Raw genomic sequence first — 19505 nt, 5'->3', positions numbered from 1 at the left:
GCTGCTTCTTCTCACATGCCTTCAACAGTACTCTGTTCTTTCCTCTCATTTCTATCAGTATTAGACATAGCAGCAGGGAAGGGAAGAAGGTTGTCAAGGCCACATCGAAAAATGGAACTAGGGTAGGTGTTGGGGTCCCTGAGGATGTGGCAAGTGATGTGTGCAGTGTAAAAATAGATTGGTTTGGTGTGTGTAAACAATTCTCTTATCACATTTTTGTTAGCAGTGTCTGTCTACCAAATGAGAAAAGTCCCAACATTTACAGTAATCATTTCCATAGACCTCCATTTCCATAGATCAGGCATTGGCAACCTTTGGCACTGCAGATATTTTGAATTATATCTCCCATGATGCTCTTACAGCCAAAATGTTACCAAATCATCATACCAATGGTTGCCTGTGCCTGCCATAGACCTATTGGAGACCAAAGGAGTATACATTGCGGTTTATATTTATTTACAGTATGAAAAACAACAATGTCATAAACCAACTTGGATGTTATGCTACATAGAAACATGGCATTATTTCCTGAGCGATGGGGCGCTTTCTACGCACCATAACCTTTCACAAGTAGTTTATGACACTATTGTTAGTCAAGGGAAATTTTGCACGGAGAAAGTAGAGCTTGAAAGTGCGTTACACAATGATAGTTCAGAGTGCAACAGAGAATAATACAGAATAAGATGTGCTTACACAAGAATCAGCCGTTGGGTTCCATTTTATAAAGTAGGAGGTAGAATAGAACTGTAAGATTTTCTCATCTGGATGATTATTTTATTACAAGCCCTTTTGTATTGCCATTGTTATTGGAGTTTGGTGTATTGGGTTGAACCTGTTACCATACTCCAGTGTTTCCCAACCAGGGTGCCTCCAGGTGTTGCAAAACTACAACTCCCAGCATGCCTGGACAGCCAAAGGCTGTCCAGGCATGCCGGGAGTTGTAGTTTTGCAAAATCTGGAGGCACTCTGGTTGGGAAACAATTCCATACTCAAATGACAGGAGGCCTAAAAATGAGAATGAGTAAAGATTACAGACTTACACACTTTTTAACCCCTTAAGGACCAGGCCCATTTTGGCCTTAAATGGGCACTGTCAGATACAAAAACTTTTGATATGTTGTAAAGCATGTATAACCAATAGGTTTTGCAATTGCTTTCATTAGAAAATTTTCAGTATTTCATACTAAAAAAGCCAGTCAAACAACTGCCCCCCCTGCCTGCTTGGACATATACTAGTCCTGCTGTGTCCATGCGTCATCACCTATGTCATGGACACACTTCCTTGATTGACAGCTGTGAGTGCAGGGCTCATATCTGGAGGAAAAATCCTCCCACTGTCAGCTTGTGTCCGCCTACTGTCAGTGAGGACAAGCTGGGAGTTGTAGTTTTGCTAATGTTAGGGGAGATGCGAGCAGACAGCATACTGAGGAAGGGGCGGAGACCTGCACAGTGAGGCCACGCCTCCTCCATTTGAAAGGAATTCAGACTAGTGAGCCAAATTAAAAGTGTAATAAAAATAAATAAATAAAGGTGCTAGACACATAAAAATTAGATATACATGGTCAGGATTAGGTACTGAGTGATATATGGAAAAAAAAATTTTTTTTATTCTGACGGGTACCCTTTAAGGACCAGAGCATTTTTTGCACATCTGACCACTGTCACTTTAAACATTAATAACTCTGGGATGCTTTTACCTATCATTCTGATTCAGAGATTGTATTTTCGTGACATATTCTACTTTGTTAGTGGTAAAATTTCATCGATACTTGTATCATTTCTTTTAAAAAATTTAACATTTTGCATTTTTCTAACTTTGAAGCTCTCTGCTTATCAGGAAAAAAGACATTCCAAATAAATTATATATTGATTCACATATACAATATGTCTACTTTATGTTTGCATGTTTTTACTTTTGGAAGACATCAGAGGGCTTCAAAGTGCAGCTGCAATTTTCCAATTTTATACAAAATTTTCAAAATCAGAATTTTTCAGGGACCAGTTCAGTTTTGAAGTGGATTTGAAGGGTCTTCATATTAGAAATACCCCACAAATGATCCCATTATAAAAACTGCACCCCTCAAAGTATTCAAAATGACATTTAGTAAGTGTGTTAACCCTTTAGGTGTTTCAAAGGAATAGCAGCAAAGTGAAGGAGAAAATTCAAAATCTTAATTTTCTACACTGGCATGTTCTTGTAGACCCAGTTTTTGAATTTTTACAAGGTATAAAATGTGTAACTTAATTTCTCTCGAGTAAGGAAATACCTCATATTTGTATGTAATGTTTTCGGCGGACGCAGTAGAGGGCTCAGAAGGGAAGTAGCGACAGTGGGATTTTGGAGAGTGAGTTTTTCTGAAATGGTTTTTGGGGGGCATGTCACATTTAGGAAGCCCCGATGGTGCCAGAACAACAAAAAAAAAACTACTTTGGAAACTACACCCCTCAAGGCACGTAACAAGGGGTCCAGTGAGCCTTAACACCCCACAGGTGTTTGACGACTTTTCGTTAAAGTTGGATGTGTAAATGAAATTTTTTTTCCCCACTAAAATGCTAGTTTTCCCCATATTTTACATTTTTACAAGGGGTAAGAGGAGAAAATGCCCCCCAAAAGTTGTAACCACATCTCTTCTGAGTATAGAAATACTGCATGTGTAGACGTCAAGTGCTCTGCTGGCGACTTACAATGCTCAGAAGAGAAGGAGTCACATTTGGCTTTTGGAAAGCAAATTTTGCTGAAATGGTTTTTGGGGGGCATGTCCCATTTAGAAAGCCCCTATGGTGCCAGGACAGCAAAAAAACAAAAACAAAAAAAAAAAACCCACAAGGCATACTATTTTGGAAATTGCACCCCTCAAGGAATGTAACAAGGGGTCAAGGGGTACAGTGAGCCTTAACTACCCACAGGTGTTTGATGACTTTTTGTTAAAGTTGGATGTGTAAATGAAAAATTTGACATTTTTACAAGGGGTAATAGGAGAAAATGCCCCCCAAAATTTGTGATCCCATTTGTATGGAAATACCCAGAAGAGGAGGAGCGCCATTGAGCTTTTGGAAAGAGAATTTGTTTGGAATGGAAGTCAGGGGCCATGTGCGTTTACAAAGCCCCCCGTGGTGCCAGAACTGTGGACCCCCCCACGTGACCCCATTTTGGAAACTACACCCTCACAGAATTTAATAAGGGGTGCAGTGAGTGAGTGAAAATTTTTATTTTTCATTTTCACGGACCACTGTTCCAAAAATCTGTCAGACACCTGTGGGGTGTAAATGCTCACTGTACCCCTTATTACATTATATGAGGGGTGTAGTTTCCAAAATGGGGGTCACATGTGGGGGGTACACTGTTCTGGCAGCATGGGGGCTTTGTAAACCCACGAAGAAATGGGGTTACAAATTTATGGGGGCTTTTTTTTCCTATTTTCCCTTGTGAAAATGAAAAATTTAGGGTAACACCAACATTTTAGTGAAATATATATTTTTTTCCATTTTCCCATCCAAATTTTATGAAAATTCTTCAAACACCTGTGGGGTGTTAAGGCTCACTATACCCCTTGTTATGTTCTGTGAGGGGTGTAGTTTCCAAAATGGGGTCACATGTGGGTATTTTTTTTTTTGCGTTTTTATTGGGGGGGGGGGTTTAGGGGCAATGTAAGGGGGTGTATATGTAGTGTTTAACCCTTTATTATGTGTTAGTGTAGTGTAGTGTTTTAGGGTACATTCACACTTGTGGAGGTTTATGGTGAGTTTAGCGCTAGGAGTTTGCGCTGCGGCGAAAAATTTGCTGCAGCTCAAACTTGAAGCAGGAAACCCACTGTAAACCCGCCAGTGTGAATGTACCCTGTATATTCACATGGGGGGGGGAACCGCCAGCTGTTTCAAAACTACAACTCCCAGCATGTACTGACAAACAGTGCATGCTGGGAGTTGTACTTTTGCAACAGCTGGAGGCACACTGGTTGGAAAACCTTCAGATAGGTTCTGATACCTAACTCAGTATTTTCCAACCAGTGTGCCTCCAGCTGTTGCAAAACTACAACTCCCAGCATGTACTGATTGCTGGGGCATTCTGGGAGATGTAGTTATGCAACAGCTGGAGGTACACAACTGCAACTTCCAGCATGCCGAGACAGCTGTTTGGGCATGCTAGGATTTGCAGTTTTGCAACATCTGGAGGGCTACAGTTTAGAGACTACTGCACAGTGATCTCCAAACTGTGGCCCTCCAGATGTAGCAAAACTACAAATCCCAGTATGCCCAGAGAACAAACTGCTCTGTGGGCATGCTAGGAGTTGTAGTTTTGCAAGATCTAGAGGGCCACAGTTTAGAGATCACTGTGCAGTGATCTCCAAACTGTGACCCTCCAGCTTTTGCAAAACTACAAATCCCAGCATGCCCAAACAGCTGTCTGGCATGCTGTAAGTTGTAGTTTTGCAACATCTGGAGGGCTACAGTTTAGAGACCACTGTATAGAGACCACTCACCGGCTTCCGTAGGACCCTGGGAGCCACACCGCCAATCACCGCCACCGATCGTCGCCCGCTGCCGCCGCCGATAGGTAAGTGGACATAGGCGCTGGTCCTCGTCGGTTTCCCCGTTCTGCCCCGCCTACAGTGGGTGGGCAGAACGGGGAAACCGAAAGTTTAACCCCCCCGCCCCCGATCTGCTATTGGTCGTCACTTCTAGATGACCAATAGCACCCCTGCCATCTCACTCCTATCCCTTCAGGGGGATTGTGGGTGTCTTGGACAACCCCGATCCCCCTTATTTTCCGGGTCACCGGGTTCCGATGACCCCCCCTTGGGCATTTGCACGGGGTGCCTGCTGATCCTTAAGTACCAGGGAGCTAGGACATACACGTAGGTCCGTGGTCCTTAACTGGTTAAACCTTAAAGGGGTACTCTGGTGGAAAAAAATGTTTTTTAATTTTTTTATCAGAAAGTTTAACAGATTTGTAAATTACTTCTATTAAAAAAATCTTTATCCTCCCAGTACTTATTACCTGCTATATACTACAGAGAAAGTTCTTTTCTTTTTGGATTCCTTTTTTTTTCTGTCCATAGTGCTCTCTGCTGACACCCCTGTCCGTATCAGGAACTGCTCAGAACAGAAGAAAATCCCCATAGCAAACATATGCTGCTCTGGACAATTCCTGATACAGACAGAGGTGTCGGCAGAGAGCATTGTGGACAGAAAAGAAAAAAAAAGAAGTCCAAAAAGCCGCTAAGAAGTACTGGAGGGATAAATATATTTTTTTAATAGAAGTCATTTACTAATCTGGCCCCAGTTGATTAAAAAAAAAAAAAAAGTTTTCCTCCGGAGTACCATTTTAAGGTACAGTGTACTTTTACCCCTTCAACATTCTGACTTTTTACATTGTGGTTTTGATTTAACTCTTGTCGACATCTGCCTCTGCCACCAAGGAACAAGTGTGTGTGAGTGACTATCCACTACAGAGGTAGCCGGAGGGCTTACCTCTCATCCTATGGCTGCTATGAATCTCGAGCAGGCTCAACCAAATGAGCACAGATCAATGGAGTTCTATGGTGCTGCATTGATCTAATAAAGTGTAAAAATAAATAAATAAAGTTTAATAAAAAAAAAAACACACATTATCCCCTTCCATATTAAAAGTTCTTAACACCCCTCTTTACCCATACAAAAAACATGTAAACATAATAAAAATAAACTTATTTGGTATTCGCGCATGCATAATTGTCCGAACTATTAAAATATAACATATCGTATATCCCATACAGTCAATGGCGTCAATGTAAAAAAAAAAACTAAAAACACAGAATTGTGTTTTTTTATATCATCATATCCCAGAAAAAATAAAAGTAAAAAGCTATAAAAAAAAAATACAAAAAAAGTCTTATCAATACCAAAATGTTACCAATACAAACAATAGATTACGGCACGATAAATGAGCCCTCACACAGCTCGGTATATCGAAAAATAATAATGTTATAGGGGTCAGAAAATGGCAATTAACAAAAAAAAATTTGAAAAAGTTTATAATTTTAATTAATAAAACTTGACGGAAACTAAACAAATTGGGTATTGCTGTAATCAGGGAAACCTAAAATATCAAAATACCATGTAAGTCAGACCGCAAGGTGAATGGGCGTAAAAAATATAAACCCCAAATTTGCAAAATTGCATTTTTATTTTTTAATTTCACCTCACAAATATATATTTTTTTGTTTCAGAGCATATGTTTCGGAAAAATAAAAGTTGTGATTACAAAGTATAATTGGTCCCGCAAAAAACAAGCCCTCATATGGATCTGTAGATGGAAAAATAAGAGTTATGGCTATTCTAGGGCGAGAAGGAAAAAATGAAAGTGCAAAAACTAAATAAACTAATAAAGACCTTTTTTACATCCTATTTTGGATGAAATATTTTTTTGTACCAGGACAAGCAAAATGTCATGAAGGACAAGTAGAATGTGCTCTGTTTTACTCCCTTGGACAAGTAGTTTATTAAATTTCCACACCCCTGACAGTGTAGCATTATTTGATGCAAAACAATTGATGCTGTTTTTCCACAATCTGGGGACTGTGAAGGCCGGGATAGGCTGCATTCACACCTCGTTTTGTACATACGGGTGTTGGATCCGGCTGGGGGAGGGGAAAATCGGGCACTCCCGTACCCCAGCCGGATCAGCCCGTGACTCCATTTACTTTAATGAGCCGACCGGAATCAAACGGTGACTCCGGTCAGCTCAGTTTTGACCCGTATCCGGTTTTGGACCGGACCTAAAACCTAGTATACTACGGTTTTAGGTCCAGTCCAATACCGGATACGGGTCAAAACTGAGCTGACCAGAGTCACCGTTTGATTCCGGTCGGCTCATTAAAGTAAATGGAGTCACGGGCTGATCTGGCTGGGGTACGGGAGCGCCCGATTTTCCCCTCCCCCAGCCGGATCCGGCACCCTTATGTAAAAAACAAGGTGTGAATGCAGCCATAGCAAGGTTCCTGGAATCACAACCCTTGTGACGTAGTGCACTGTCCTGCTAAGTGTCCTTCTGCAATAGGGTGAACAGCTGCCATGAAGGAATGAACTTAGTTGCCAAAATGCTTAGATAGGCCCTACTGCCCATTCACAAGGCATCATTTGAAGTTTTTCAGATAATTAGATTTTTTTTTTAATGGAATGTGGATTGATAATGAAACTGATTCATAGACAAGATGTAACGTTTATATTTACTGCAAAGAAGAAGAATTTCTGTATGGGGAAACTCCAACCCTGAAGGGGCCGGTATGTCTAATAAAGTGGCTGTTCAGTGAATAATAGAATGATACGACTGCCCCTGCGGAGCTTTATTGCAGGAGGCAGGGCCCCCTCCGGCTGGCGTCCTCTGTCCAACTCATTCTGGCCCCTCAATTTGTATAATCTACTGCAACTCCACGACCCAGTGATGTGAGGTTTCCGGTCACGTCAAGCGCAGAAGATTATGCAAGTTGAGGGGCCAGTAGGAGGAGAAGGACAGAGGCAGGGGCGGCCAGCGGAGCCCCGCCTTCTGCGCGCAATTAAGTGAATATAGCAAGAGATCTTCTGAAGCCCATATCACAAGAACCACTGCACAGAATTGAGTAAGTGACCCCCTCTTTGGACTCCCGGTCATCCACACTATAACCCAGTGTATTGGGTTTAATGTGGGTGATCAGGGTGACAGTTTTCCTTTAATGAAACGTTATGCAACTTTCTGATATACTGTACATTTCTTGTATTCAAGATCTCTGCTTGCTGACAATGAATGGGAAAATTCTTTGTATGTGGCAGAGGCTTAAAAGGGAATCTGCCAGCTATGTTGATACAATACAGTGGTCCCTCAAGTTACAATATTAATTGGTTCTGGGACGACCATTGTTTGTTGAAACCATTGTATGTTGAGACCAGAACTCTATGGAAACCTGGTAATTGGTTCTAAAGGCACCAAAATGTCATCCAAAAATAGGAAAAAGTGAGAATTGAAGAAAAATAAGTAGATAACTAAATAGATAAAGCAAGTCCTTACATATAAAAGTAATAAAGATCTGCTGGGAGCTGTAAATCACTGTCTAAGTCAGCGTTTCCCATGCAGGGAGCCTCCAGCTGTTGCAAAACTACAACTCCCAGCATGCCCGGACAGCCAAAGGCTGTCCGGGCATGCTGGGAGTTGTAGTTTTGCAAAAACTGGGGCCACCCTGCTTGGGAAACACTGGTCTATGTAGAGGACAGAAGCTTCTTCGGGGTCCTGTACAGAACACAGTGTCCCAAAAAGTAATGGAGTCGCCTTCACCTGGTGTCCAAAGGAGCAGGTAACCCTGGGACAGGTAAAGTGTACAGAACATGTAATACCTCCCTGTACTGTAGGGGGCGCTACCAGACACCAAGTCAGTCCATACACTTCAGTAACACAGGGGTTTTACCAGTGAAATGTCCATTTTGATTGGTCGGTTCTTTCAGCCATTGACACATTTCACAAATCTGGACTGTCTTTAGCATTGTATGTTGAGTCTGGTTTCAACTTACGATGGTCCAGAAAAGACCATTGTATGTTGAAACTATTGTATGTTGAGGCCATTGTAAGTTGAGGGATCACTGTATATCACTAGGTAAAATGGTAGTGTCTGGGGGGGGATATATGAAAGCCTGTAAAGAGGAAAAGCTGATCGCTTCTTTCATTTTTAACAAGGCCTCTAAAAAATGAAAGAAGCGAACTGATTGGTTGCTATGGGCAACTCCAGAACTTTTCCTCTGGACAGCTTACAAACTAAGATTACTTTAACCAGTGGTCTCCAAACTGTTGCAAGACTACATCTCCCAGCATTCCGGACAGCCGATGACATACAAACTAAAATGATTTAGACCAGTGGTCTCCACATTATGGACCTCCAGATGTTGAAAGGCTGCACAGGCATGCTGGGAGTTGTCTTTATTCAACATTTGGATGTTCACAATTTGGAGACTGGTTTAAGTCATCTCAGTTTGTAAGCCAACAGCTGTCCGGGCATGCTGGGAGTTGTAGTTTTTGAGCACCTGGAGGTTGACAGTTTGGAGACAACTGCCTTAGGCTGGGTTCACACTACCTTTTCAGCAATACGGGACCGTATACGGCTGGGGGTGGGGGAGTAAAAACCGGGCGCTCCCGTATCCCAGCCGCATGAGGCCCGTATGTAACGCATTTCAATGAGCTGAGTGTAGTCAAACGCTGACTCCGGTTGGCTCATTTTAGCTCCGTATGCGGTTTTCCCACTGGACCTAAAACCGTGGTTTACCACAGTTTTAGGTCTGGTTAGAGAACCGCATACACTCCCCCCCCAGCCGTATACAGTCCCGAATTGCTTAAAAAGTAGTGTGAAGCCAGCCTTAAACCTTACAGCAGTGTTTTCCAACCAGGGTGCCTCCAGCTGTTACAAAACTACAACTCCCAGCATGCCCGGACAGCCTTTGGCTGTCCGGGCATGCTGGGAGTTGTAGTTTTGCAACAGCTGGCGGCACACTGGTTGGGAAACACTGACTTACAGATACCTTGTCCAAACCTGCCAGCTTTAGCAGAATGTTGGACTTTATACATGGACCTTTGTTATCACTGATGGAGATAAGCTGGTGCCACCATCTACTAGTAATTAGATGTTTATGACCAAATTTACAAGTGGATAAACTTGCGATTACTTCGATTAATGTCAGCATTTCAGCCTCTTGGTATATACAATGAATTCATCCACTGAAATCAAGCAAAGCTCTTATACATTGTGATGAAAATGCTCACTATTTTTAAGCTTATATAGAATTGAAGTCTCAGCTTGGGTAATATTTAGATCCTGGTATATAAATGGAGCTGAGCAGATTTATATATAGTTTTGGAAGAAAAGTCCCAGGATAACTTGTAGCCCACGTGCTAGAAAGCAAGCATAGGGCAGCACTCCTAAGAAAACAATGAGATGGGTGCACGCAGTAGGATAGCCGGGTCCCAGGCGTCAGGTAACTAGGAGGACTGCAGCACACCAAGATGAACGGTGAAAAAACAAGGGGGGACATGTATCATTTTTTTGTGTATGGTAGAAGCAGTTTACCCCTTTTCCCGAATTCTAAATTATGAGCAGAAGCGCTAAATTTGTCAATCAAGCGCAATGAGCTTCATAAATTGTGGGTAAATATAGTGATCTCCTCAATCCACTCTTTGGAAAATAGAATCAATGATTTAGAGCATCTTGCCACGTTAAGTCCAAGATGGCTTATATTTGCGCAAAAAAAAAAAAAACAGCTCTTGCGGCAAAATTTTTGGTGTAAAGGAAAAGTATGCAGTTAATAAATCCATGTGTACTATAGATGTCACTCCAAGGTACCCTGATTAGGCCACATCTGGAGGACATGCTCTACCAAAACGTGCGCAAAAAAATTACACACAAAACAGGGGTAAAATCTTTGATACATGTCCCCCAAGGTGTTTATTCCATCACAAGAGATGCGACGTTTCGGTCGCCCAATGCGGCCATTTTCAAGCATGCTTCTGTTGTGATGGAATAAACACCTTGTTTTTTCACTGTCCATCTTGGTGTGCTGCAGTCCTCCTTGCTACCTTGTAGCCCACGACTACTTTTCCCAGTATGAGAAGAGGTTTACATGAATAAATAACAAGTTATCGTGGATTTTTCCCCACAAAACTATATATCAATCTGCTCAGCTCCTCCTGCTCTATAACATTTGGACTGCAGTTTCAATGTGAATTGTTCCCTTTAAAGGGGTAATCCGCCCCTAGACATCTCAAATGTCTGATCACGGGGATTCCCCCGTGATCTCCCTGCTGCACCCAGCGTTCGTTTAGAGCGTTGGGTGCAGTGCCGGAGGCTCATGACGTCACGGCCAAGCCCCCTCAATACAATTCTATGGGAGGGGGCATGACGACTGTCCCGCCCCCTCCCATAGACTTGCATTGAGGGACGTGGCTATGACGTCACGAGTGGGGCGTAACTGTGACATCACAAGCCTCCGCCCCACATACAATTGGATAGGGGATAAGATGTCTAGGGGCGGAGTACCCCCTTTAAGAACTAAAGCAAGGCTCATTTCATGTAGAGGAGATGCATTCTTTCATATATAAAACAGCACTACAGGGGAGAAGGGAAAGGTTAGGTAACCCTCTTGTGCCCCCAACTATAAACACTTATTTAAATAGACTACCTTGCTTTACTCTCTGTGTGGAACGCTCATTCACAACTTGGTCAGCTGTATATTATAAGAGAATGTCCAGACCTGGTCTTACCCTTCAGCAGGACCTCTGTCAGTGTCTGCCCCCATCACATCCTCTATATTAGGTCTAATCATCTTATTTCTCTGTGTTTAGAAGGAATAGTCATGGTGTCCCCAGAGAAAAGATCCAGCGCATGAAGAACGCCTATGAGCACGATGTCACCTTCAATATGGTCCTCCACGCAGAAAAGCCAAACTAAAAATTGTCATCTGCTTCTGTGAACCCCATATATATGCTGGAGAAGAAGAACAGAAGAAAGGGGCGAACCAGCAACTGTCATGAGGTTTGGGGCATATCACCTAACCACAGTGTGTAAAATATCTCTGCAGCATTGCTTTTATCCCTCTTATTTTATTAGCTCAAAAACACTTTTATATGCAGCCGCTGGCATGGCCAGGGGTTCGCTATGCCACGCCTATACAACAGTGCTGGGACCGCTGTGATTGACACACAGGTCCCAGCCATGCGCCCCTTATCATATGTAAGCGCTGACCGACATTTCTTTACAGAGCGAGCGCTCACTTCATCTGTCTGACGCCTCTGTGCGCCTTCTCCTCTTCTTCACGCGGGAGACGTGCTGGGCTCTTCTGCATCCATTAGAGGTAGAAAGCGCTCACTCTCTGCCTCCAGTATTGCCCGGGTGCACGGAGGTGTCAGACAGAGCGCTTACATACGAAAGATAAGGGGTGCATACACTGGGACCTATGTGTCAATCACACAGCGGTCCCAGCGGTGTTGTATAGGCGTGGTGGCCAAGGGGCTTAGCGAACCCCTGGCCGCGCTTATCCTGATGTCAGTGGCTGCATATCAAAGTGTTTTTAAGCTAATAAAATCCTTAATAAGAGGGATAGAAGTAAGACTGGAGACATATTTTACACACCATACACATGCACTGTGGTTAGGTTATATGCCCCAAACCTCATGACAGTTGTGCTTTAAATGACTGAAAACCCAAAACAGCTGGAGACGGAATATTCTTTAATAGTTCTGATCCCAACAACAAGCATTCCTTCTAACCAGACATCAAGGTACGTTATAATAGGTCTTACATTACGCCCTATGGCTCAGGAGCCCTTCTTTCCAAAATTGTAAGCACTAGCCATGGCCGCTGGTACTGTAAGAGCTCCCTGAGTCATGCTCATCTACAGAACACATTGTAGTAAATAAGACAGCTTCAGAAATGATGCAGGAGGTGCGAGAATCTCAGGCTGTTACTTCTTTATTTCTGCCTTTGACCCGTTCGCTTTAGGGTACGTTCCCACGTGTGGATTTGCAGCGTATTTTACGCTGCATATCCGTTGGTGAAGGCAAACTCTTTGCTGTCTTTACATGTGCCTCCTGGTAGTGGCAATACGCCACTATGTGCAGACACACTGCCATGTACTCGCACATCGCGGGAGCTCTCTGCCTAGCTCAGAGCAGGGAGAGTGGCTGCGATGTGCGAGTACGCCGCGCATATCACTGCAGTGTGTCTGCTCATAGCGGAGTATTGCCGCTACCAGCAGGCACATGTAAAGACAGCATAGAGCGGGGCCTTCACCAGCAGATCCACAGCTAAATATGCTGCGAAAATCCGCGCGTGTGAACGTACCCTTACACTGCAGCTTTATCAACTGTGTATAATCAATGCCCAATATGCCACAATCTGAGCCGGACGTTTACGCATGGAGATCTGACTTCTTTTACATCAAGGATAGAATGATCAAAAGATATAACTAAATGACCAATAAGAAAAATTAACCCCTGCTGCACATATACTGAGCCAAGTGAGCCTTCAAAAGCGAACACCAAATTGTGTGCCCCATTATGTTTCTGGGTTGTGTTGCGGCTATTCTTTTTATAAAAGGTATTACTTCTTATACTTCAGTGTGGCCATAGATTTTTATAGACCCAACTAAGTTTGGTGTGTTACTATGGTCATTGCAGCTACACATAGAATACCTTTTTAAAAGGCTTAGTGGCAACAGAGCCACAATATGTGATGTTAAGGGGTCCTTAAAGGGGTACTCTATTGGAAAACTTTTTTTTAAATCAACTGGTGCCAGAAAGTTAAACAGATTTGAAAATTACTTCTATTAAAAAATCTTAATCCTTCCTGTACTTATTAGCTGCTGAATACTACAGTGGAAATTATTTTCCGTTTGAAACACAGTGCTCTCTGCTGACATCTCTGTCCATTTTAAGAACTGTCCAGAGTGGCATATGTTTGCCATGGGGATTTTCTCCTACTCTGAAAGTTCCTAAAATGGACAGAGATGTCAGCAGAGAGCACTGTGCTCATGATGTCAGCAGAGAGCTCTAGGTTTCAAATGGAAAAGAATTTCCACTGTAGTATTCAGCAGCTAATAAGTACTGGAAGGATTAAGATTTTTTTTAATAGAAGTAATTTACAAATTTGTTTAACTTTCTGGCACCAGTTGAGATTGCGGGGGTCCGACCGCTGGGCCCCCCTGCGATATCTCTGTACGGGGGCCAGGCTCTCCGGCCAGATAGCAGGTGTCGACCACCGCACGAAGCGGCGGCCGACACGCCCCCTCAATACATCTCTATGGCAGAGCCGGAGATTGCCGAAGGCAGCGCTCCGGCTCTGCCATAGAGTTATATTGAGGGGGGCGTGTCGGCCGCCGCTTCATGCGGAGGTCGACACACCCCCTTCCCGCAGGCTGTCGGGGCTCTGTACAGGAGATCGCGGTGGGCCCCAGTGGTCGGACCCCCTGCGATCTGCAACTTATCCCCTATCCTTAGGATAGGGGATAAGTTGTTCACCACTGGATATCTCCTTTAATGTCTGATTGCTGGTGGTCTGACCGTTCATACCACTCATACTCTCTAAAACAGAGACCCTGGCTCTCATTGCATGGATCGGCACTCATGCAATGTCTACGGAAGCACTGAAGATACCCAAGTACAGCCCTCTGCTATCTCCAGAGCTCCCTATGTATAGAGCAGTGTTTCCCAACCAGGGTGCCTCCAGCTGTTGCAAAACTACAACTTCCAGCATGCCCAGACAGCCACAGCTTGAAATCCTGCGCATCAAATCTGCGCAGAATACTGTGCATGTGAATAGACCCTAAATGTGCAAATAAATAGGTGCTAAGATTTTCCAAGTTAGAATAGTATGTACCAAGAGGTGAGTGCAGCGCTGGCTGTAAGCTATGTGAGGTGAATGATGCAACCAAACCCCCTGGGTTACAACATTACATCACTGCCAGGGCGAATAAAACGTGCAATATCTGAATTACAAAACTCTCCTGCCTTATACAACTTGTAAAGCAGGACTAGTCTTAAGTTGGATGTTGCTTTATGCAGAACATTCTATGTCATGGTGTGTGTACATTATATATATATTTATTAAAACCTGTCCAGAGGAAAAGATGCCCAGTTGTCCATAGCAACCAATCAGATCGCTACTTTCATTTTTAACAAGGCCTCTGCAAAATTAAAGTAGTGATCTGATTGGTTTGCACAGGTTTTGATAAATCTCCCCCATAATGCCCAAATAATACAATCCTAAAGTGTGTAAATATACCACACAGTGCCCAAATAATACAATCCTACAGTGTGCAAATATATCATATAGTGCCCAAATAATACAATCCTACAGTGTGCAAATATACCATATAGTGCCCAAATAATACAATCCTACAGTGTGCAAATATATCATACAGTGCCCAAATAATACAATCCTACAGTGTGCACATATATCATATAGTGCCCAAATAATACAATCCTACAGTGAGCAACTAAATATACCACACAGTGCCCAAATAATACAATCCTACAGTGTGCACATATATCATATAGTGCCCAAATAATACAATCCTACAGTGAGCAACTAAATATACCACACAGTGCCCAAATAATACAATCCTACAGTGTGCACATATATCATATAGTGCCCAAATAATACAATCCTACAGTGTGCACATATATCATATAGTGCCCAAATAATACAATCCTACAGTGTGCAACTAATTATACCATAGTGCCCAAATAATCCGATCCTACAGTGTGCAACTAATTATACCATAGTGCCCAAATAATCCAATCCTACAGTGTGCAAATATATCATAGTCCCCAAATAATACAATCCTACAGTGTGCAAATAAATATATGACATAGTACCCAAATAATACAATCCCACAGTGTGCAAATAAATATATCATATAGTGCCTAAATAATACAATCCTGATTGTAATGCCCAAATAAAGTGACCAAGAAGCTAGGGAATATAGCTGCATCTTTCTGTAATTTCTGCACCAAGTGTGGCTCGGGGATGCCTCTTTCTACTATATATACACAATACTATATATATTGTGTCACTTACATATGTTAAGAAGATTCTATAGTGTTACTATATAGGTGGGTATTGACCAAAGTTGTGAGTTTTATTGTTACACCTCTATTATAAAGCCATGGTTCACAATTGTCCTGAATGTTAGCAGGCTGGTGCTATTAGTTATACACAGTGCACAAAACAGGACCACATACATATGTCTCTCCTATCGATATATTGATTAACTGGAAGATGATGAGCAACAAACTGTGTGCAGCCTCAGCCTGTTCTATTGAAAGGAAGAAATTGGGCTTATATCTAAAAAAAAAACTGCAGATTACGTCCACTTACCGCTACATGGATCATCCTACACACGTAGCAGCCAAAACCGGGATTAGAACAGACAGAGAAAACATTAATGGAAAGATTTGCACATTTTTCTGTGTTTTGGACCACTCCTGGTTTTGGCTACAAATATTGACCAAAATACTATGTGTGAACCCGGAAACATCTAATGTCCATTTAGAATGCGAAAGGAAGTGGTATTTACACTTGCGCTAAACCCATAGAGAATTAAGAATTACAAGGAAATCTTTCATTTTATACAGAAAATCTGCAGAATTTTCTTTACCTTAAAACCAATGATAATAATTCATTCGGTTTTATCATGCTGGAGTATCTGACAATATAGACCAGTGTTTTTATCAACCAGGGTGCCTCCAGCTGTTGCAAAACTACATCTCTCAGCATGCCCGGAAAGCCTTAGGCTGTCCGGGCATGCTGGGAGCTGTAGTTTTGAAACAGCTGGAGGAACCTTGGTTGGAAATACCGCAATAGACTTACAATATACTGTAGTTCCCTTTCCTTGGACTACAGTCAGACTGGATACACACTAAGGTTTCCTAGTCTTGTGTAAATTAATCTTAAAAACCAAACAAAATCAGTTTGTAAGATGTATTTTTCTATCTGTTTTTATTTTTTTTTTTTATTTTTACAAATGTACAAGTTCCTATGAATCACTCATTATTAACCTTAAGTTTTTAGTAGAATAGCGTTAGATTTTATAGAAAATCATTTTTATAAATTTATGTACAATTTATTAAACATATACACAGACTCCGCCTCTTATTGAATGCACCATATACAAAACTTTTAGGGTTTCTTTCTTTTCCTGGACAGTTGTCTCTGATGGGGTGCCTCACTTACTTCTTGACTCTTCTGGGTCTTTTGGCTTTCGGGACAGCGGATATTGGGGGTTGTCTTCTTCTGAACGTCCGATGCTTGGGTGTCCTGTCCAGTGGTCACTTTCCTGCCTCCTTCCATCCCTGATATAAGGGCTTGTGTATTAATCATGGCCAGTTCTTCATCAGCAATGAAGTCTCCGTCTAGTTTACTTGGTGTACAAGAACTGGGATTTAGCGGGGTCTTTGCACATGTGCGGTTTTCTTTATGTAAGCTCCGAGGAGGTCGGAATGCCCTTTGCAATGAAGGAGACAGTAAAGTCTGCACTGGATTTAGAGGAGCGGGGGATGGTATCCGACTGAGATAATCCAACCCTTTCATTTTTTTGCAGGTCTTTGGGTCGGTTCCAATACTTGTGCTCAGAGTCAAATTCTGACCGTCAGGCGTTGACATGTGTTTCAATTGGGGGTTATTGATTTTCGGCAGGGGTGTCTAATTGTATAAAGGATAAAATAAACAGGTTGATTGAAAAGAAAAATACAATGGAAACATTTATTACTTCTGTCTTAAAGACAGGAAAAAGATAGACCAGACTAGTGGAAACTGCGCCAAACTGATCACAAATGTTCATGTTGTATGATAAATTCTGTGAAACTTACTAGACATGTTAAAGGAAATCTGTCATCAGTGTCACCTGCACTAACCTGTCGGTACAGACAGGTAGTGACACTGATGACAACCATACTTATCTGTCTCCACTCCGTGCTTCCGTTCTCCTGCTATCTTCCATTCCTGGGCTGACTGGGAGCATGGGCAAAGCTTCCTGACATCAACACTGCCGTTTGCTAGAAGTGGGACCCATTAGAGAACAGCAGGGGTGACATCAGGAAGCTCTGTCTATGCTCCAAATCGGTATTGAAGATATGGAGGAAGATAACAGGAGTACAGAGCGGGGACAAGTAATTATGGTATCAGTGTCACCTGCACTTCTAGTCTGTACAGACAGGTTAGTGCAGTTGACACTGAAGAGTGATTTCCTTTAAACACTTTAATCTCCCCAAATGTTTCTAACATGAAGAGTAAGGCCTCATTCACAGGGCACTATTCTGTATTAGTATTTGGAAACCAAAACCAGGAGTCGAGCCAAGAAAAATTATAATGCATATATTTGTATCTCCTCTGTGTTTTTTGGGCCCACTTGTCCGGTCTTTCAACTACTGATGCAGAATACTGACCAAATACTGCAGTGTAAAAGGGGCCCGAGTGTTTAACTATTATGATTAACTACTCAAATACAGAAATTAAACACACTGTTATTCTGAAAAACCAGATTATAATGCAAAATGCATTTATCCATGGCTTCTAAAAACTGTGAGATATAAAACCAATTGCTGTTAAATCCAACAAGACAATAATTGACAGACAATCTATAATGATAATAAGATTTTTGTACTCACCGTGAAATCTCTTTCTCGTAGCCTTCATTGGGGGACACCGTTACTGATGGGTATATGCTCTTGCCACTAGGAGGCGCTGACACAAAAGGAAAAAAATTAAAAAGTCGGCTCCTCCCTGGCAGGATATACCCGCCCACTGAAAGTGAGGTAATCAGTTTTGTCACAAAGCAGGAGAAGCCAACAAGGACATATGTCCAAAGAACCCTAAAAAGGAATACCTGCACGAGCACCAATAAACAAACAAGAAAACGGGAGAGAGCAAGGCTGCAAAAGTGGGCAGTAAGCACACAAACAGACTGCAAAAAGCTCTTCTGAATCACAGCAAAAAAGAGGGGCCCAGCCAGATAACCCAACTATAGAGTGGGAAGAGAGAGATGGCTCCATCTGGGCAGTAGAAAGTGCTCAGCAAAATAGTCCCCCTAGTGGAGGGGAAAACAAGAGGTGGTCGAGATGAAACCCAGGCACTGACCGTGCCAAGCTCCCTGATCCCTGTAACCCCTGTGGAAGGGGGGTTGTCAAAGTACACCAGGCACTGTAAGATTAGGGAAATGTCACCCTACGGCAATGGACAAAGTACTGGGTGGACGCAGCCCCCAGGAGGAACCCTGCAACAACATGTCGAGGCATGGAGGAGTTAATTTGTGTCCCAAGAGGGATTGGAATCCTGGACACGGGCTGGGCAAAAATACAAAATTCTGTAGCTGTTTATGTGGTGCCTTGATTTTATATTTTCCTCTTCATTGTAAATGTATGTCATAATTTGCATATATGTCAAATAAAGTGTTATTTTTTTTTACATAACTGGTTTTCTTTGGTGGTTGTTCGTGCGTTTTGCACAAACCAGTGGTGGCTATTCCTATATGGCTAAGCCTTTTTTGTAGGTGATATACAAAAATACAAAGATGTGACTACGAATGCAAGGAAGAAGCCCACACGACCAACAGCGTTAAGAGGAACATCCCATCGGGGTGAAACCCTGGACCAGTGCGTCAACAAAGCCATCAGGCCCGACGCCAGAGCAAAAGTGCTCAACTGCCAAAGACCTGAGGAAACAAGGTCACAGGAAGGGCCGAGGCACACCCCACTGAATAGAAGGGGAGGCGGGCTCTACACATGCAGAGTGGCCGTAGCATATGTGGGGACACAGACATGGTGACCTCACGATAGTAGTGTGGGTACCAAGACTGCAGACACGATATAAACTGCAAACATCCAAATGTCCGGCCATATGGAAGACAGGCTCAGCACCCAACGGTGTGTCACAACCATGCCCCTAGCAGACCAACCTTGTACCCTAGAAAGGGGAAGAGAGAGTGCTGCTGTTGTTGTGAAAGTTTGTGGCGCCTGC

The 19505-nt window shown here is 42.7% G+C and overlaps 2 protein-coding genes across 4 annotated transcripts in view; one reads left to right on the top strand and one right to left on the bottom strand.

Annotated features, from left to right (window-relative positions):
* The window catches only part of N4BP2L1 (NEDD4 binding protein 2 like 1), a 43346-nt gene extending 30047 nt beyond the window's left edge, over positions 1 to 13299 (top strand). Inside the window, exon 5 of the mRNA XM_056561890.1 lies at positions 11336 to 13299. Coding sequence (XP_056417865.1) covers positions 11336 to 11441 — 106 coding nt within the window. The 3' untranslated portion in view covers positions 11442 to 13299. The remainder of the gene's footprint in view (positions 1 to 11335) is intronic.
* Positions 13300 to 13864: 565 nt separating this feature from the next.
* BRCA2 (BRCA2 DNA repair associated) overlaps positions 13865 to 19505 on the bottom strand; it is a 101713-nt gene continuing 96072 nt past the window's right edge. For all 3 annotated transcript variants that reach the window (XM_056561886.1, XM_056561887.1, XM_056561888.1), the window contains one exon: positions 13865 to 17192. In XM_056561886.1, coding sequence (XP_056417861.1) covers positions 16671 to 17192 — 522 coding nt within the window. In that variant the 3' untranslated portion in view covers positions 13865 to 16670. The remainder of the gene's footprint in view (positions 17193 to 19505) is intronic.

The sequence above is a fragment of the Hyla sarda genome, chromosome 2, assembly GCF_029499605.1.
Source record: "Hyla sarda isolate aHylSar1 chromosome 2, aHylSar1.hap1, whole genome shotgun sequence".
In the NCBI taxonomy this organism is placed as follows: Eukaryota; Metazoa; Chordata; class Amphibia; order Anura; family Hylidae; genus Hyla; species Hyla sarda.
Note: the sequence above shows the minus strand (reverse complement) of the source record. Positions and strands in the feature narration are given on the sequence as shown.